Below are 17935 nucleotides of genomic sequence, written 5' to 3'. Positions count from 1 at the left end.
TTTTGTCTGAAACAGCAGATTTGATATCTGAGAGAAATTTTCAGTTCTTGTTAAACATGTTCACATTATGTAACTGTGAGCCATTTCATTTACAAGTAAAGACTGTAGTACAAAAAAATATGTTCTGGAAATGGCTGAAATCCCCACTGTCCCTGAGACTAGGGACAGCATGTATTATAATGAAGATTTCTGTTCCCACTGCAAAAAGAATGTAAGTTTTAAAGCAATATTAAGTGCAAAATAAGGTAACCTAAGGCAGAAGTCCCTTCTTTCCATGAAATATGGGAGGAATTAGGTGAATCTACTATAGGTTAATAAGGGGAAGAAGATGGCATTCTTGACTAAAGTGAGTGAAAGAAAGCAGGTATAGAGGAGGTAAAGGAAGGAAGTTGAGGCAGTTTAAAGTAGAGCAGAATAAAAGAGATGACATATAATTTAGGTGACACATAAAATTAGAGGTCCAGCGCTGACTCCCATTAATTTGGAAGCTGAATATGGGAGTCAGAATTTGTCTTGGGTCCTGCTGTAAGTACACTCTGCTTGCTCCATTTCTGTAAAAAGAAATGAGCCATTATATGAACAGACTTCTTATATGCCTGTTTAACGTCCATAATCAGTACCTATATGCAATTCATTTTAACTAATCTCATCTGAATTAGGTCAGGAATAAAGAATTGATTTCACAAAAAGAATCTAGTGTTATTTTGTATTACTATTTAACAATGTACTATAGTTGGTGTACTAATTTGTTGCTAAACCTCTCCATGTACTGAACTCCTTTAATGCAATATAATAGTCAAGAGTTGCAAAACTCTTTGCAGTAAGTTAGAACAGCTTATATGTTTAAATGGAATAATGCCTGAAAAAGAGCATAGAGCTGGATCTATGAAATGAACGAACGAACGAACAAAAAAGGTACCAAAGGCCGATGAATTCTTCCTTAGAATCCATTGTATTACGGTACAGCTAGCCTGAAGAGGAAGAGTGCATCTACTCTACCTTTTCAACCAAATTCAAAGGCTGTTAATGTTAAAATGTTACTTTTGTGGCCAGTGTTGCAAAGCAGAGTACAAATGTATGTACTCATCAAACTCCCTCGATAAAACCTAGCTTCTCTCTCTCTTACTGTTAAGGTATATTAATGGATTAATATCAAGAATACTACCAATAATTAGAAAAAGAAATGTGTCCCTGGTTAATAAATCTGACATTTAGAACTAGAGTTTAGTCACAGATGGAGGGAAGACCTTTTAATTGTCTTCAAGCAGGCAGTTCAGTCCAGGGTTTGAAGGGATTTCTCAGAAGCTCAGTTACTTCTACTTAAATTTAAAATACTTTGGAGAATGGCTTAAGGAATCTGTTTATAAAATTAAATTTGTAAGGGGATGATTGTCTGTAGTAATGAGTTTTGTGATATTTGCATCAGGTGAGAATTGCTTTGTAATTTCAGAATAAGGCTGTTTATACCAGACAGTTATGTGCAGTTATTGAATCCTAACCTGTAATGCCATTTAGCATTTACCCTAGCTCGAAATTTAGTTTTCTTGATTCTGGAAATGCAAAAAATCATGATAATGGCTTTCATTTTTTTTTATTTCCTCTTTCATTCAGGATTTAGAGATGGGTGGGGTAAGGAACTGAAAACATTACTGTCTCTAAGTAGTAGAAATGCAAAGTTACTGTAGTTATTCTTTCACCTTTAGTCTTTGAAAAGATGGAGAAATGGGATTTTTAATGTAGAATTTTACACAGAGATGTGTAAAAAAATTTTGTAAGATTTTCCTAGTGTCTAATTCAGGAATACTCTTAAATAAGTACCTACATGATTCAGTTTTAGCTTTTTTGGAATAGAAGTTCTTTCAGTAGTGGTACTTGTGTTATATTAATGTGGCTTTCTGTACCAACGGGTCCTTTGAAATTCAGATGGAAATAGTTACTGCATCAGTTTTCTTTCTCCAGACTGTTTCCACTTTGCAACTCCTATATTCCACAGTAAAATCTTAAAAGCAGCTATTCTGAGGTAATATACAAATATCAAATCAGCAGTTCTGAAAATTTTGTCATTGCAAGTAGTGTTACTTCCTGACCTCAGTGAAAGTATAATCGATTTTTGTAGTTCTGTGCTGCTCCACTCACCTGGCACAGCCCCTTATTTTGGGGACTGTTTGGTTTGTAGCCTTTCTGTACAAAACAACGGCAGCAAAGGTTAGCCCCTTCATCTTCCAGATAACTAGAATTTTATTTCCCTGAGAGAGCTCAGAATGTGATAGGCAAGACATCAGAAATTATTGGTTGAATGATAGATACCCTAGACTGAAAAATTTTTTCAGGCACAACAAAGCTTATCTACAATAGTGGCTGTTAAGACTTCTCCTCTAAGTAAGTCATCTGAAAATTTAATTGCTACTGATATCCAGAGAAGACAGGTACATTCCTGAACATTAAGCAGCCTCAGTGTTTTATAAGCAACAAACTGACAGAAGTAAGTCAGTGGTTTCATCTTGACATGCTTATCAATGCACCAAGCATGATGCTTCACTGTTATCAAAAAGGGATTGTTCTGTCGGGAAGATGAAAGCAAGCAGCAAGAATGGTTGAGTCTGGCTATTTCACATGCAGAACATCGCTTCCAGCTGTGGAGTTCAGAGATTACTCTTTGCCTTGAGAACAACAGCCATCTGGTCAGGGTGGTCTTTGATATCTAGCAGCTGGGCAATGTGCTTTCTTCTAGGTCTCACTCTTACAGTTGCTCAGATAGCTGGTTTACTACCCTTTTGCAACTTAATTTGTTAAATTCTGTGGTAAGTTACTCTTGAAATTACAGCTTGACTTCATTGGAGTAAGCTAAAATATACACACAATTTTTAATCAATCTCTCCTCTTGGTGAGAAATTGCTATGAAATGCCTCTGTTTGAAAGTGGTCTCAGAAGAGTAATCTTCACATTGTTACAGTGCAGACATCACTGATGTGGCGGTGACAGCCATAAATGCAGTTATTACACCTTTAATAAAATAATTTTTGTGGTATCCTACCTCATTCCTCTATCAAGGGATGTGAGACGCTTTTTAAAAGCGTGGAGGCTTTGTTGAATGGGAATGAATGTATGCGCTTAAACATGTGTTTAAGTTATCGGTGAATTGCATTCTTAAGAGTCAATTTAAAGAAAAAAAATTAGAGGAATGAAGTATCTGTCTCTTTACTCCACATCCTGCGCTGGGGAGTTTCCCAGCCTCCCAGTAGTACTTAGCTGACAGCTGCTGTGAGATGCAGCTGCCGTCATACCTGCACATATCGTAGCTGTTGCCGTAAGTAGGTCTAACAATTTTGTTTTCCATCAAGAACAGTCAGGCTCATGGTACAGATTCTACCAAATGTTACAGATAAATAAAATGTCAAGAAATAAAAATATGGAGATGTAAAAATGTTGTGGTGGTTTTTGTTGTGGGGGATTTGTTGTTTTTTTTTTTTTTTAAACTGCAAACCTTAAAATTCACTAAAGCGTTTGAAGAGTATCAAATGGTATCAAATTCAGGTATCTCTACTAAGGCTTCTATTAAAGAATAAACTAAAGTCCTTTTAAATAGCATAGATGTTCTTTTAGACTGTAAATTTTACCTCAATGAGCATGTCTTATTATACAAAATATATTTTCTTGGAACTTGCTTGATTATTGTGTGTATTGAGTATCTGTGTACAATTCTCTCCAGCTTCCTCAACCCCTGAATGTCTGGCTGGGGTTAATTAATGACAGTGTTCATTAATGAGGTTCAATCTCTTTTGGGAATCAGTTTCTACATGTACATTAGAACAGCTCTTTGATTTTTGTATTAGACATAAGAAATGTAATTGAGAGAATGATGACTTAGGTGCAGACTAGTCCTTTTACATAGGGAGGTGCAGTGAAAGGGATGGGAAATTGCTTGGGCTTTCATTATCACTTTATTTTTTCTTCAGAAAAAGACAATAGTGAGAAATAAATACAAATGAATATATGTATACATGATAAGTATTATATATTATTTATTCACATATTATATGTTTTATGTATTAATATTTATTATATTTTTATATTCTAGATGATTATTTCATTTAGCGCTCTCCAACTGGTTTAGTAGATTCTTGGTAGTACTTTTTCCCAATGAAGACTTGTTCTATTTCTAATACATTAGAAATATATACCAACTGTGGGTTTTAACCTACATATGAAAACTGTGTCTCAGCACAGTCTGTTTTTTCCACTGCTTTCCATGTAAACCTCAGTTTCTTAAATTTCTGTGGGATGACAAGGAATTTTATCTGGTTTTAGTTTGTGACTTATGACTCCATTTATGCCTGGCTGCTGGTATATTGAAGAGCGCTAATGCCAGTTTGTCAGTTGTGACAAGATTTTCTCCTTGAGACCTTCTGCTACAGATGGTTTTTTAGTTATTTATGTGTGCCAGCCATGGATCTTAGTCATTCCTTCCTTAACTTTGTCTTGTTCTAAGAACTGAGATTTTAAATTGAGTTTGAAAGCGTGGTCTTTTTGACTGAAATTTTCAGTGAAGGAAAGGATTTTTTTTCTTTGCTTTTGAAGTAGTTCTGTAACTACAGTGGTATTCGTGCTACTGACTTGTGTGGAAATAGTCAAGATGTCATGATGGAAGGAAGTGTACAAGCTACCCGTTGGTTTTAATTTAGTAGATAGATTCTACAGAAGAGTGCCTGGGTATTCTTTTTTGAAAGTAGAATCTTATAGTACATCTCTCGGAATGATTTTGAATTGGACTGTGCAGTGTGGTTATATGCAAAAAACATAGGAGAAATACTTCTAAAAGTTGTGTCTTAGTGGCATGTAAATTAAAACAATTCTTCCAAATCTGCTCAAATTTCACCAGTTAGTATTTATTATCCTCAGTCAGTACACAGTCATATTAGTCTTTCCAGTGAACTGGGTCATACCAAATAAAGAATACACCCGAGAAAAAGTTTGGCATCTCGGTAGACATTTATTTCTGCCATGTGTAGGTACTAAAACTTTCATTCTTTGGCCTTGGGACAGAGTTCCATCTGCTGGACTTACTGTGGCGTGAGAACAAGCAGCCCTTTGGGCTGCCTCACATTCCTTGTTTGGACGATGCGGTGACTGGAGCAGATGCTTTCTGAGAGTGATGATTTTTTTTTTTTTTTTTTTTTTGCGAGCGCTGCCTGAATTTACCTGCATTAAAAACTTGGGAGTTCAAACACCTCTTAATCCCAAATTTGCTCAGTTTGTTGTTACTTGTTAAAGCCACATGTGAGAAACTCTTACCATCAGTTTGATTATCTACAATTTTTATTGCTCATCTGATCTACATTACAGAATTTGTAACTGCATATATTATACATACATTAAAATACATAGGTGAATAGGGAAGTAGTATGTTTTGAAAATGGAGAACAAAATCAGATAATAGTTTGTCTGACCTGCTTCTAGGCCTCTTTGTAGGATGTAATAGAAAAAATTTACAAAACTGAAAAGTCTTTCACGCTGTTTTCCCTGTGGACATCCATCTGCTTTGCATCCTTTTGCGTTAACAGGCTTCTTAAATACAGTCTGTAGTTTGTTACAGGGTTTGGGCTGGAAATCTGTAGAAAATATTCAGCTAATGCAGGAGATGAATGGCCACTTTTTCTTTACTGCAGTTGCAAGAGGAAATGCTTAATAGTAACTGCTACATGCGATGGGGACCCTTCTGTTTAAGTACTCAGTGCAGCCTGTAAGCACATAATACTTTAAAGGCATACTGTATACTACTGTTTCTTCCTGCAGATCTCTTTATTACCATTTTCACCTTGTATTCTATTCTGGCATGGTTTGCTTGTATCCCTGCTTTTGTAGCAGAAGTTAACTGAATAGTATTACCAAAGCAATGGTGGCATTATTGCTGTGATTATTTCCAGTTAAAATGATATTTAAAAGCAGTTGCATCAATTTTAATTCTCTTCTAAAGAATGCAATTAATTTCACATGGGAGTGAGGGCTGGGGCTAAGCACTTGTCAGTTTTGGAAGAGACTGCATCAGTGGGGACCAGTAAAAAAGCTGCTGGGGGGGATTATGTGGGAGTTGCCAATGGTAACTCGTAAATTAAGATTTGCAGAATCTTGTGGCTCGTTTTTGTACTAGTCTTATCCTGCGGTAGTTAGGAGATGACTGAATCAGCCTGTGAGTTTCGTATCAGACCAGCCTCTGACTGAGCCTTTGACCAGTGCCCGTACAATGGCTGTCACTTCATCTCTGGGGTTTTCTTGACCCTGGAGTGATACAAATAGTGCCAGAAACCTGTAGGAAGAGATCCGGTAACTTGAGAAAATGCTCATGAAAAACTTGGCCGTTGCAGCATAGAATGGTTTAGCACGTACTGCTCCCATCTCACGATAAAAGGTTTTTGGTTTGTGTTTTTGGTTTTTTTTAAACAAAGCCGTTACTGTTAGCTACATTTTCTCAGCAGAGCCATTACAAGGTTTCTATGTCTGTGTGGTGAGTCACAAGCTTCATGTGTATGAGTATACTGTCAAGATTGCTTTCAATGGCTAAGGATATCCCCTTCTATCTGGCAAAGTGATTTGCCTTTTTTTTTCTCCCGAAAATATAAATATTTGTGTTTTGTAAGACTTGTAAGACCGGTTATAAATGTTTACCTTAAGACTTGAACCTATTTCAGTTTTTCTCAAATTTATAAAGTAATTGGTAAATTCAATGCATTTATTGTTGGGAATTTGAAGCCTCTCTTTTTTTTCCAATAGAAGAGAATGTGCAGATGCATTACTGCTATTATTGTACTGTATTTCAGGACACTTAAAAGGCAATTTAAACATCATTAAAGTTCTTCCTTGTATCCTTTTTGAGGACAGTAGCAGCACTATTATCTCAATGCTATTTAGCTTTGTCCAATTTGATTTCTTTTAACTTTTTAAGACAACATCTGGGGAAGATGTACGGGACTTCACGAAGGTGCTGAAGAATAAGTTCCGGTCAAAGAAGTATTTTGCAAAGCATCCCCGACTTGGCTACCTACCTGTGCAAACAGTATTGGAGGGTGACAACCTTGAGACGTAAGCTTGATTATAGAGTAATTGCTCCTGGGGTCACAAGCCTATTCCATTAAAAACAAAAAATGTTAACCCACAAAATAATGAACAGCGGTTGTAGAGCTTTCTGCTGTATTATTTTCTATGAACTGTTTTGCATTATTTGCAGATCTTGCCTGTTTTTAAAAAAATAACATTTTATACTTTGATTTTTATAAGCATTCTATCATAAAGCCATGGACTTTAGCAGGTAATGTTGGAGGGGGCCAAATGGCTCTTTTACAGAGAACACTTATAGCTTTGGGGAGACCAGGGTTTTGGAACTGCACTGCTTATTTGGTTATCTCAAAATCCCTAGAGTTAGAAATCTTGAGCCAATTAGGTTCCTACAGGCTTCAGAAATATAGGTGGCCTAATAAAAGAGCACTCTCAGTGTCTCCACAGTATTACTTATGGTGCTGGCAGAAATACTCCACTTTATTTACTTATTTGGTAGCTGTCAGCCAAGGACACTCTTAAAAGAGCAAAATTAAGATGTGTTGACAGGGCACTAGAAGTGGTTTCATGGATTGACTCTCCTGGACGTTGTGGAGTCTGCGGCACTACTGTATCGTCTGAACACAGCACCGCTTAGCTAGCCACCGTGAATGTGAAGCTTCAACGTATACGCTCTGCTTGCATGCAACAGCCCAGCGCCACTGTCCACGCTCTGTTTTCATGACCGGAGGACTGTGCATTTTATTTACGATAAGCAAACAAAACCTGCTCATTAGCGGTTTAAGAAACAGGAGGAAGCAATCTGAAAACTGGCATTATTGATGGCCTGATTTCTAAGGAAGCAATGCACATTCAAATGTTAAAATGTTAATCACCGGGGCAGTCTTCAGCTGCCACCAACACAGGAAAGCAAAGCTGCTTTGACGTGATGAAAGTTTGCCGATGGTGCCAGAAATCAGAATGTCAAAACTGTAATCACAAGTCAGGATAAAGGTCTCTTGGTCCAGTCATGTGGGAAATATACAGATAAATTGCCAGCATCACGCTGAGGAAACTGTTGGTATTGGTTCTCTTCCCTGCAGGTGGCAAAACTCAGTAATAAGTTTCTTTAAATTAAAAAAAAAAAAAAATCCTAAATAGTTACTCAAGTATAAGAATCTCATACAATATGTATTTACCTCGTTATTATTATGCAGAAGGAAAATAAGTATTGATAACCTTGAGTTACGGGGGTTTTGTTGTTGTCGATGGTGGTCTTTTCCCGCCAATTTTTTTTGTAAATATATTTTCTAGTTAGCTTAAAATGAAAGCTGCAGTACTTGAGCAGAATTTAAATGAACTGATTATGGTTTACGAACTGCAGTTCAATCAATAACATCGATTTGGTATTTTTTTAAAAATTGATTTTTATTCAACAAAATGAAGTATGTAAGTCATTCTCCTGTCTCTCCATGATACACGGTAGTATCTGTTGCTGTCTCTTTTCTACGTCAATTGTTGCTGATTCAAATAATCTGGGTGAGTTGCTGGTTAAAATATTTTGTGTTTCTCCAGCTTTCTCTTGCTTAAATGGCACTAAAGTTTTTGTTTCATAGTTTCTTTCTTTCTCTCTCTCTCTTTTTTTTTTTTGTGTCTTCCTTACAGTCCTATCACTCTCATCAGTATGTGGCCAGAGCAATATGAGTGAGTATGCAGAACCCCTTTGTCTGGAAAGCTTAGTATACTGGTGGTTTTCTTTCAGCCCAGTTGCAACTAATCTGATGTGCATGAGCTACAGGGCATGGCTGACCCAAAGCAATAACCCCCTCAGCAATATTGTGAATTTATATATTTGTCATCAGTCTAACTTACTTCAAAAATAATGTCTGTATCATTAATTGCTTTAGACACCGCTAATTTTTATTGTATTCTTTTTAAACCAGTCCTTCCCAGTCTCCACATCTGTTTCACGATGACACACACTCCAGGATAGAGCAGTATGCTACGAGGTAAGAGATGGACAGTTTCTCACCAGTACACTGCATTTTGTGATTGATTCCTGAAGATTTTAATCTACTCTACTGGCTGGGCATTATTTATTAAAAAGATATAATTCTCTTTATTCAGAAGTCAGTTAGATGTTTTTAAATCATTAGCTTCTGAATACAGTCATATTAAATGTAAAATAGATGCGTTAAATCTGTCATACAGAATGGAAACTGTTGCAGAATTACTGTGTGCTGTTTCTAAAGTGTACTGTTTTCCTTTTGTTTCTTCATTTTTAACCTTTGAAATAAACTAAACTTGTTGGATATATAATTTTTCCCTGTAGGATTTTAGGTCCAGGGTTCCATTTTCTTCTGTGTTAGGATGACGCTATCCATTACCACTGACTTTTAGCAGAGCGTATAATAATTGCAGATGTTTTATGTTCTGGCTTTTATGGGGTCACCTTAGTCCTTTCATGATAAAACATCTATTATGCCAAGTCTATCTCAATACTTCTGTGTTTTGTTGAACTCTCTTCTGTACACTCAGAGCTGGTGATGGTTAAGCACTAACCAGAGGTACCCTCTCAGAAATAAGTACCACCCCCCAACTTTTAGGCAACAAAGAAATTGATCCATATTACCATGGGAACTGACTTGGTTTTCCTTTCAGTGTTTTTATTGTTGTATCTGATCACAATTAATAAACAATGTTAACTTTTTCAGCTTTTTGGATAAAAATTCAGAGCTTATGTTTAAGTTAATTGAATTCTTATTTATGGGTACCGTAAGAAAGCTTCACAGCAGCCTGTGAAATACCTAGGATACCCAACATGATCTCTGCAGCAAGAGAAAAATAGTGCAGCAACTAATGCTGCAAGGCTACCTACTGTCAGCCTCAACTATTATTTTTTTTTTCCCAACAATGAATATTTTCATCCTTCATTAGTAGCATAGTACATTGCCAAAGGCAGAGTTGTAGTGCTTTTAAATTATTTGGAACATGTCATTCATACAGATCCCCCAACATTTCTTTGAATCTATAACTTAGGCCATGCTGCAATCAATTAAAACCCATGGAACAAATAAATTAGACTTCTCTAGAAAGATGTGGGAATTTTCTGTCTCCCTATGTCCTTTTTTTCAGCCTGTGGCTTTCTGTGCCCAGATGAAGCTCAAACTCTGGACTCATATTAAGGATCAGGGGAGATCCTAGGTGCAAAATCTGTTTTCCCTCTCCTCCCCCTCAGCTCTTACCAGATAAATTAAACTTGCTGAAGATGGACCATGCACTGCTCAGGATCTTTCAGGATACAAAGCTAAATCTGTGCCTGCTATGTGCAGACATTGGTTAGCAAAATCACAAACTTTAAAAATACTAATTATTACATAAGTAGGCTATCTAAAACTATTCAAGATGTTTTTTCCAATAGTAATAAAATCTAAAAATTGAAGACCTAATTCTATATCTATCATATAATTTTTATTGTGTGCTTTCTAGTTGGATCTGTTCTTACGCATATTTCACATATAAAGTAATAAATATTTTTTATTGTTCTTTTCAGTTAAGCTTCTTTCAAGAAATATTATCAGGGCTTCCCTAATAAGATTGTGCTCAGCAGAAACAGTATATTAGGACTTAAAACCTTTATTGTCACTGATTGGAGAACATTCAACTCAGTTTTCTGTTAGCAAAGTGCCCTACCTGCAATCAATTACCATCGCCCCGTTCTGTTGTGCTGTCACCTCCGAGTTGCTTCTAATTCCCTTTCTGAGCTTTCAGTTTGTGTCCTGCATCGAAGGCTCTTTGCAACTCTTGAGTCCCTTCCTTGTCTCCCTCTGCTCCCTTATGAAGGCTGTCTCCTGGTCCACATGCTATTCCAAGCAAATCCACACTAAATGTTGGAGATCCAAAATATGATGGTAATGGTAGAATCTGCATTTCTGATTTGGGAGATCTATTACTCGCTAAGAGATTTAGGGCAGACTCTCCTCTCTGAAAAATGGCAGGCTTTGTACTACTTCCCTATATGATAAAAAAGGGGCTCTGAGGATTAATTTTGAAAATTATGTTTCAACAAAGACTCAAAGATGCTGAGCTAAGCAGCATTGCAAAGATGACTTCTAAACCTGTTCCTCACCATGAACTAGATCTGTTAGAGATGCCCCGGAGCAGAGATAATCTGAATGTCTCTAGTCACTTAGGAGCTTGTCCTTCCCTTCAGGGGAGGTGTTGGAGCGCAATGTCCCACCCCAGCCATGGTGGGCCGAGGCAATCAAGACAACTTCATTCTGCGTGTGCTTTCATTTATACTTTTTCAGCCCTGAGGAATATTAACAAATGTGCAGATGGGAAAGCTTGCTCCATGCTAAAAGATGACAACAGAATTCCCATTTCTTTAGGGCCTTGCACACTGCTTTCAAAAAGAAGTTTGAAGATATCTATAATAATGCATAACACACTTGCAAAAATATGTATTAAAATAAGATATCTTTATAGTAAATAGCTGTATGTGGTACAGTCCAATGTATGCACACAGCACTGAGTATTTCTAGATTTTTATGTATGTGTCTTACCTATAACGCATATCTTTGCGAGAAAATTGAACAGGCAGAAAATTTCTGCTGCAATTTTAAAGAGCTCTGTGGCCTTATATACACAGTATAGTAATCCAGTCCTTTTAGATTAATTCCTACCAAAATGAGGAACCATAGGCAATGATTCCCTGTAACTACACCGGGTTTTCTGTTGTTTTCCAGGACTTGTCTGTCCACAGTGTGATGTTATTTGCCAAGCATAATTTCAGATGTTGCATGTGCTATATTTAAAAAGTATTCATCCTCTTTTGTTAGTCCAGCTTTATAAAATTCAAAAAGAAAACCATCTGCGAAAACATCTCTTTAACTAATTTTACCATGAGAGTTGTGGTGGTGCTAATGATAATTATACTAGCGATAGAAAGTATACTTGTTCTTTGTTGTTTGGCAAGTAGAATTAGTTAATCATAGCACAAGTTTTACATAAAAGTCCTCTGGATTATAGGTTTTTGTCACAAAATCTAGGAGTTTATTCCTACTCATGTATACCGAGATTAGCATATTAGCTGTTTCTAAGTAGAACTGATTTTCACAGTGCCTCTGTTTAAATTGTGCAGCGTGTTCTCTGACAGTCATGGTCTTTCCCTGCCTTTCAGGCTCGCACAGATGGAAAGGACCAATGGCTCCTTCCTCACGGACAGTAGCTCCACCACAGGAAGCGTGTAAGTAACTCTCACTCATTAATGCTGCCAGGAACTTTGGTTACAGATGCATGGTGTAATCTTCCTAAGTTGTAAGACAGGACTTAGTCCCAATGAAAGCAGCTAATGCATATGGCCCCAAGGATGGCTGCATAAATTTCATTATTCCAAGCACCGATTGTAGCAATTGCTGATGTTCAGTTGATGACGTAAGGGAACTCTACGTTTGTCAGCCATTCTGCTTCAAAAGTCAGGATAATTCACGTGACTGGAAAAAAGTCACAGCTCTACAGGCTCTAGTTTGTCTTCCTTTTCTGCTTTTATTATAGTATAAAAGAAAAGAAGTCCTTCTATGTCAGAGTGGACAATGGAGTGTGTAAAAAATCTTGTACTAACTCCCAGGACAATTTTCTCATTAAAAAAAATAAATAAATAAATCTATATTTCGAAGGTTCTGCAGAGCCAGGACAGTGTTACTACTTCTTGTTTATATTTCAGTTTGCTGGGTGCCAATCCATCTGTTTGTACTTGGGGATATAAACATAGTCCTATATTAATTTTATCAACACCTTTTTCTTTTTTAAATTATGTATAATTTTTATTATAAAAAACCTTCATTAAAATGCATTGATGAACCTGGAAAGCATAGAACCCCTTGAATTACTGATGAATTAAATACGATTTTTTCAATGTAAAAATAAATGAATGTTTTAACCTCACTGTATCATCGATTCTGTTAATTAAATCAGTGTAGTAGGACTCTGCCTGTCTTAATTTATTAATGACTGTCATCAGCATTTTTAACAAGGATGCAGAAATTGTTCTTGTTCAGCTTTAGTTAGAAAATGCTGGTGTCCTCAATAATACTTTAATTTACTGTTTCGAAATCTAATAATGAAATTATTCTATCTATGAATGTACTAACAATTTGAGATTTAAAATACTTTGCTTCAGAGAAGCCATGTGACCACCTTTAAACGTTTCCTCCTTCCTGCTTAATTAACTCTATTTACATAACTGATAAAACTTTTTTAATGTGTAACTGTTTTCATGTATTTCTGCCACTGGTAAGCTCACCAGTGAGAGAAATGCAGCCAAAATATTCCCTTTTGCTTTTCCTTCCAAAACAAAAAGAGAGCAAACATACTGTCATTTGGCAGGAAAGCTGAAAACTTGAAGGCAGCTAAATGTTCATACACTTGAGTTGTTTATTTTGCAATTAATGAGTCTACTCATATACAAAGACCCAACACCATCCATCCTGATGGTAAAAGAGGGTGTATATGCTTCATTTTTACTAACAAATTAGATGTTGATTTTAATGCAATTTCCCTGCTCACCTATAAAAGCGTCCTTTATTTTGAGAAAAAGAATGAACATGTTGGTACATAAGTTCACCATGTGAGAGGGACCTCTGAATTTGGGTCTCGGTCCTGTTGTCAAAAGGAGACTGTTACATGAACAAAATATGCAGAGATTTAGAGGCCAAGGAGGACAAGAAAGTAACTTTGTACCCAATGGCACCTTCTGGTTTATTTGCAGATAATAATGCATGCTTTCATTAAGGTAAATACTGAAGTACAAAATTCTGAAGAACTGCAGTTTAAAGTCTGGAGTTAAATTATTATCATAGAATCATTTAGGTTGGAAAAGACTTTTAAGATCATTGAGTCCAACTGTAAACCTAACACGGCCAAGCCCACCACTAAACCCTGTGCCTAAGTGCCACATCTATACTTCTTGTAAATCCCTCCAGGGATGGTGACTCAACCACTTCCCTGGGCAGCATGTTCCAGTGCTTGACAAGACTTTCAGTGAAGAAATTTTTCCAGGGATCTACAGAGCTATGAAGTTTGGATCCCAGTTTGGATAATAAGTCACATACAGCTGGAACATTGGGAATTTAGGGTTATAGTTCAGCTCTATTTTTATTGTTTAAATGCAGTTTGACATAGAAATGCGTGTGGTGTAATCATGTAATAGACTGAATTTAAAGGAGCAATTTGAAATTCAGATGCACATTTTTTCAGCTCAGATGCCCCTGCTGTAAACCTATCTGAGCAAACTCTAATTTTTTTATGGTATTCTTTTGAACATTCAGGATATGATTACTGGTTTGGAAATCAAATTCCGTGTTTCTCATAATTGGAGTTCTGTTCTGTGATCTTATTTTTATTGGTCCACAAGAGTCCTTCAGTTTACTGTGAACAGAGGCATAGTTGCACTTAATATTGGAAAGTTACTACTTTGGTCTTGTCAGGTTCATAAATTCATCAATAATACTTTTAACAGTCTTCATGCTCCAAAGAGTATGTGTAAGAAGTCGTCTTTGACTTGTGTCAATAAGAATGACAATAAGAGAACTCCTGCTGTCAGTTAAACATCATGAGGTTTTCTGAAGGAATGTTTTGCAATATGCCATTTGATTAAGAAAACATTCTTTAAATATTTTTTTTGGTTTTTTAACTAACCTGTTGTCTCGAACGTCATTATGACTACTTCTATCTCCCTACCAAAGCTTTTCTAACCCTCCCCTAAGGGTATGTGAATTCTATTAAAAAACACATTTTCCTCAACTGGAAAAATATTTATAGATAGCAAAAAAAAGTCATAGTCTTTACTGTAGTATGTCCAGCTTCTTAGCAAACATTCTAATGCTCTCATGCATGAGTTTTCTGGTATAAATACAGTGAATAAAAGTGTTTTTCCTTCATGTCATCTTCTCCATACATTAGGGAGTTAAAAATATTTAGGCTAGATTGTTGTGATGAATTTTCTTTGGCTTTAATTCATGCAAGAACATCTATATCTTTAAAGCAGACTGGCCTCTTCACAAGTGAACATAAGGGAAAAAATGAAGTCTTTGCAAAAAAAATGATAAATAGTATCCCTAACAGAAAGCTGTGCCTCACAATTTGACAAATCATGGTGTAGTAGAACGAAAAAGCAAAAAAAAAAATTGTTAGGAAAACAGGACAAGCCTGTAACTCTCTTATTCATGTAATGTACACACTATCCTATCTAGCCCATGCTGAAGTTAATTGCACTGGACATAGTATAAATACTTTCTGTATAAATGTGAATATTTAATAACTGTTTTCTGATTAATGCCTTTACCCAGTTATCATCTTGTGGGCAGCACTCTTGATGCTACTTCACACTCAAGTGAAGGCAGAGTTGGAACATATATGAAATTTGATTTGTTAGGGAGCTGTGCACCCAGGTGCAGGAGTAGGAACAAGCTGTGAAGGCCAGTGGTACTTTTAGTTGGCGCTGCCACTCAATGTGTCCTAAGTCAAACTGGAGCCCCAGTATGTAGTACCCGACATGACGTACTTTGACATGATGTAAGTGGTTAAAACGCATCCTGTCACGTGGCCTGTCATGCATGGCCTGTAAAATACCAGATATGTTTTACTTGTACATGCATGTATTTATAGATTCTTGCCACCACAGAAATAACTTCTGTTTCTTGCAGAGTATACATTTCTAAATAACTGAAGCTAGTTCCACATGATGATAAAATTAGGAGAAAAACAAGTTTAAACCAAAGCATTTTGGAGTACTTTCTTGAACCTGATTCTAATATTTCTTATAGCATTAGTAAGTCTAGGTACACTTTATTTGGACTAGAATGCATGGCACTTAGTATGAGAGCCACAGGAAAAATGAAAATGATCAATGAAGAAGGGTCACAAAACCCACATCTTACTATCTGAAATCTAATTTAACAGTTTTCTTAATCAGATAAAATAATATACTGATGAAAAGAAACTGTCAGAAAATCTGATTTTTTTTTTCCACAGCATAGTCTTGATGTAAGAGAAGTTATATGCAATATTATTTGCTTCTTGCTTCCTCTATGCATAATGCATGTTTTGGAATAGACCTCTTGAAAACATATATCCACAAAGAGAATAGGATATTTCAAAGGCCATTTTCCCTGGGTTTCCTTGTTGGGGTGTTCTTTTCCTCTGAGATGTACTTCTATCAAGTCTGACCTCCTGGGATGTCATTTTTACTGCTTTCTACTATGGTGAAATGCTGAAAAAGAACTGCAGTCCCTGCTGTTGAAGGATTTTGTGTACTTCTGGCTTTTTCTCAAAGCATGCAGGGTCTTCAGGAGAATAACCACCAAGAAAGGATGAGGAATTTATTTTGGTGTTGTGCTTTTATTTTGGTTGATGATTGCCATCTCCAAACAATTCTGCAGAAGAGTGTCCCAGATGTGAGTTTGCAGCCCAGAAAGCCAACTGTGTCCTGGGCTGCATCAAAAGAAGCATGACCAGCAGGTCGAGGGAGGTGATCCTGCCCCTCTACTCTGCTCTCATGAGACCCCACCTGGAGTACTGTGTCCACCTCTGGGGGGCCCAGTAGAAGACAGACATGGACCAGACATGGACCTCTGGAGTGAGTCCAGAGGAGGGCCATGAAGCTGATCAGAGGGCTGGAGCACCTCTCCTATGAGGACAGGCTGAGAGAGTTGGGGTTGTTCAGCCTGGAGAAGAGAAGGCTCCAGGGAGATCTGATTGTGGCCTTCCAGTACCTAAAGGGGGCCTATGAAAAAGTGGGAGAGGGACTGTTTACAAGGACATGTAATGACAGAATAAGTAATGGCTTTAAGCTGAAAGCGGGCAGATTTAGATTAGATGTTAGGAAGAAATTCTTCACTGTGAGGGTGGTGAGGCACTGGAACAGGTTGCCCAGAGAGGTTGTGGATGCCCCATCCCTGGCAATGTTCAAGGTCAGGTTGGATGGGGCTTTGGGCACCTGGTCTAGTGGGGGGTGTCTGGTGCCATGGCAGGGGGGTTGGAACTAGATGGTCTTTGAGGTGCCTTCCAACCCAAACTATTCTGTGATTCTCAAAATGAAAGTGTTTGCGTGGCATAGAACGTGTCACTCCCTTTTGTTGTAGGTCATTTTGAAGCCCTGCCCTGCGACTCCTGTGCTACTAATGAATCTGTCTTAATTGCAGTCATGAGATTTGTTGTTGCAGGTTCAAGGTTCTGTTTTTTGAACTAGTAATTTTGCAAGACAGACCAGAGGTGCAACACATGGTAAAAATACATTTTTCCTTCAGAAGACTTCTTTTATCAGGCACTTCCTCCAGCATGTGAAAAAGCCTGCTGTCAGTTGCAAGGTGTGATGCCTACAAAAAGGCCGGTCAATATTCACAATCTGTCCTGTACAGTTTCTGAGACTGACCAGTAGGAGATGAGGGAAATGAAATTTTCTCTGGACTGAATAACTGGGAGTCTAAAATATAAAATTATCTGTATTTAACTGTTTTGGTCTCACCTTCTGGACTACAATACAGTCAAAAGTATCTAAGCATTTACTGTGTAAACTCCTTCTTTAAGGGATTTATAAGTTTCATTAAAAAATTAGGTTACACCTAATGCAAAATCTTGACAGAACCTCGGATTTAGCAAATTCACATAAATATAATAAATCCAGCTTTAAAGAACTCCTATTTAAAAAGAAATCCATTTCAGATGACCTACATAGTTGTTTATAAACTAATTCATGATCTTAAAATTTAGACGGCAGCTTTTTGATGCCTAATTAAAATAACCAGACTAAACTACTTGATCACGTGAACCTTTCCTGACAACACGAACACCCTTGCACAAAAGAAGACTGGATGTGTAGTTCGACTGTATCACTTAATATGTAAAC

The 17935-nt window shown here is 37.0% G+C and overlaps 1 protein-coding gene across 6 annotated transcripts in view; it reads left to right on the top strand.

Moving 5' to 3' along the window:
• Positions 1-17935, top strand: part of UTRN (utrophin) — a 389659-nt gene that overhangs the window by 353551 nt on the left and 18173 nt on the right. For 4 of the 6 annotated variants that reach the window (XM_054819386.1, XM_054819387.1, XM_054819385.1 and 1 more), the window contains 4 exons: positions 6941-7077; positions 8695-8733; positions 8973-9038; positions 12212-12277. In XM_054819386.1, coding sequence (XP_054675361.1) covers positions 6941-7077; positions 8695-8733; positions 8973-9038; positions 12212-12277 — 308 coding nt within the window. Of the gene's footprint in view, positions 1-6940; positions 7082-8694; positions 8734-8972; positions 9039-12211; positions 12278-17935 lie in introns of those variants that run through there. The other 2 variants (XM_054819388.1, XM_054819390.1) reach the window with 2 other exon arrangements.

This window comes from Grus americana, chromosome 3 (assembly GCF_028858705.1).
Source record: "Grus americana isolate bGruAme1 chromosome 3, bGruAme1.mat, whole genome shotgun sequence".
Lineage (NCBI taxonomy): Eukaryota > Metazoa > Chordata > Aves > Gruiformes > Gruidae > Grus > Grus americana.
The sequence above is the reverse complement of the archived record's forward strand: the minus strand, read 5'-3'. Positions and strand labels throughout refer to the sequence as shown.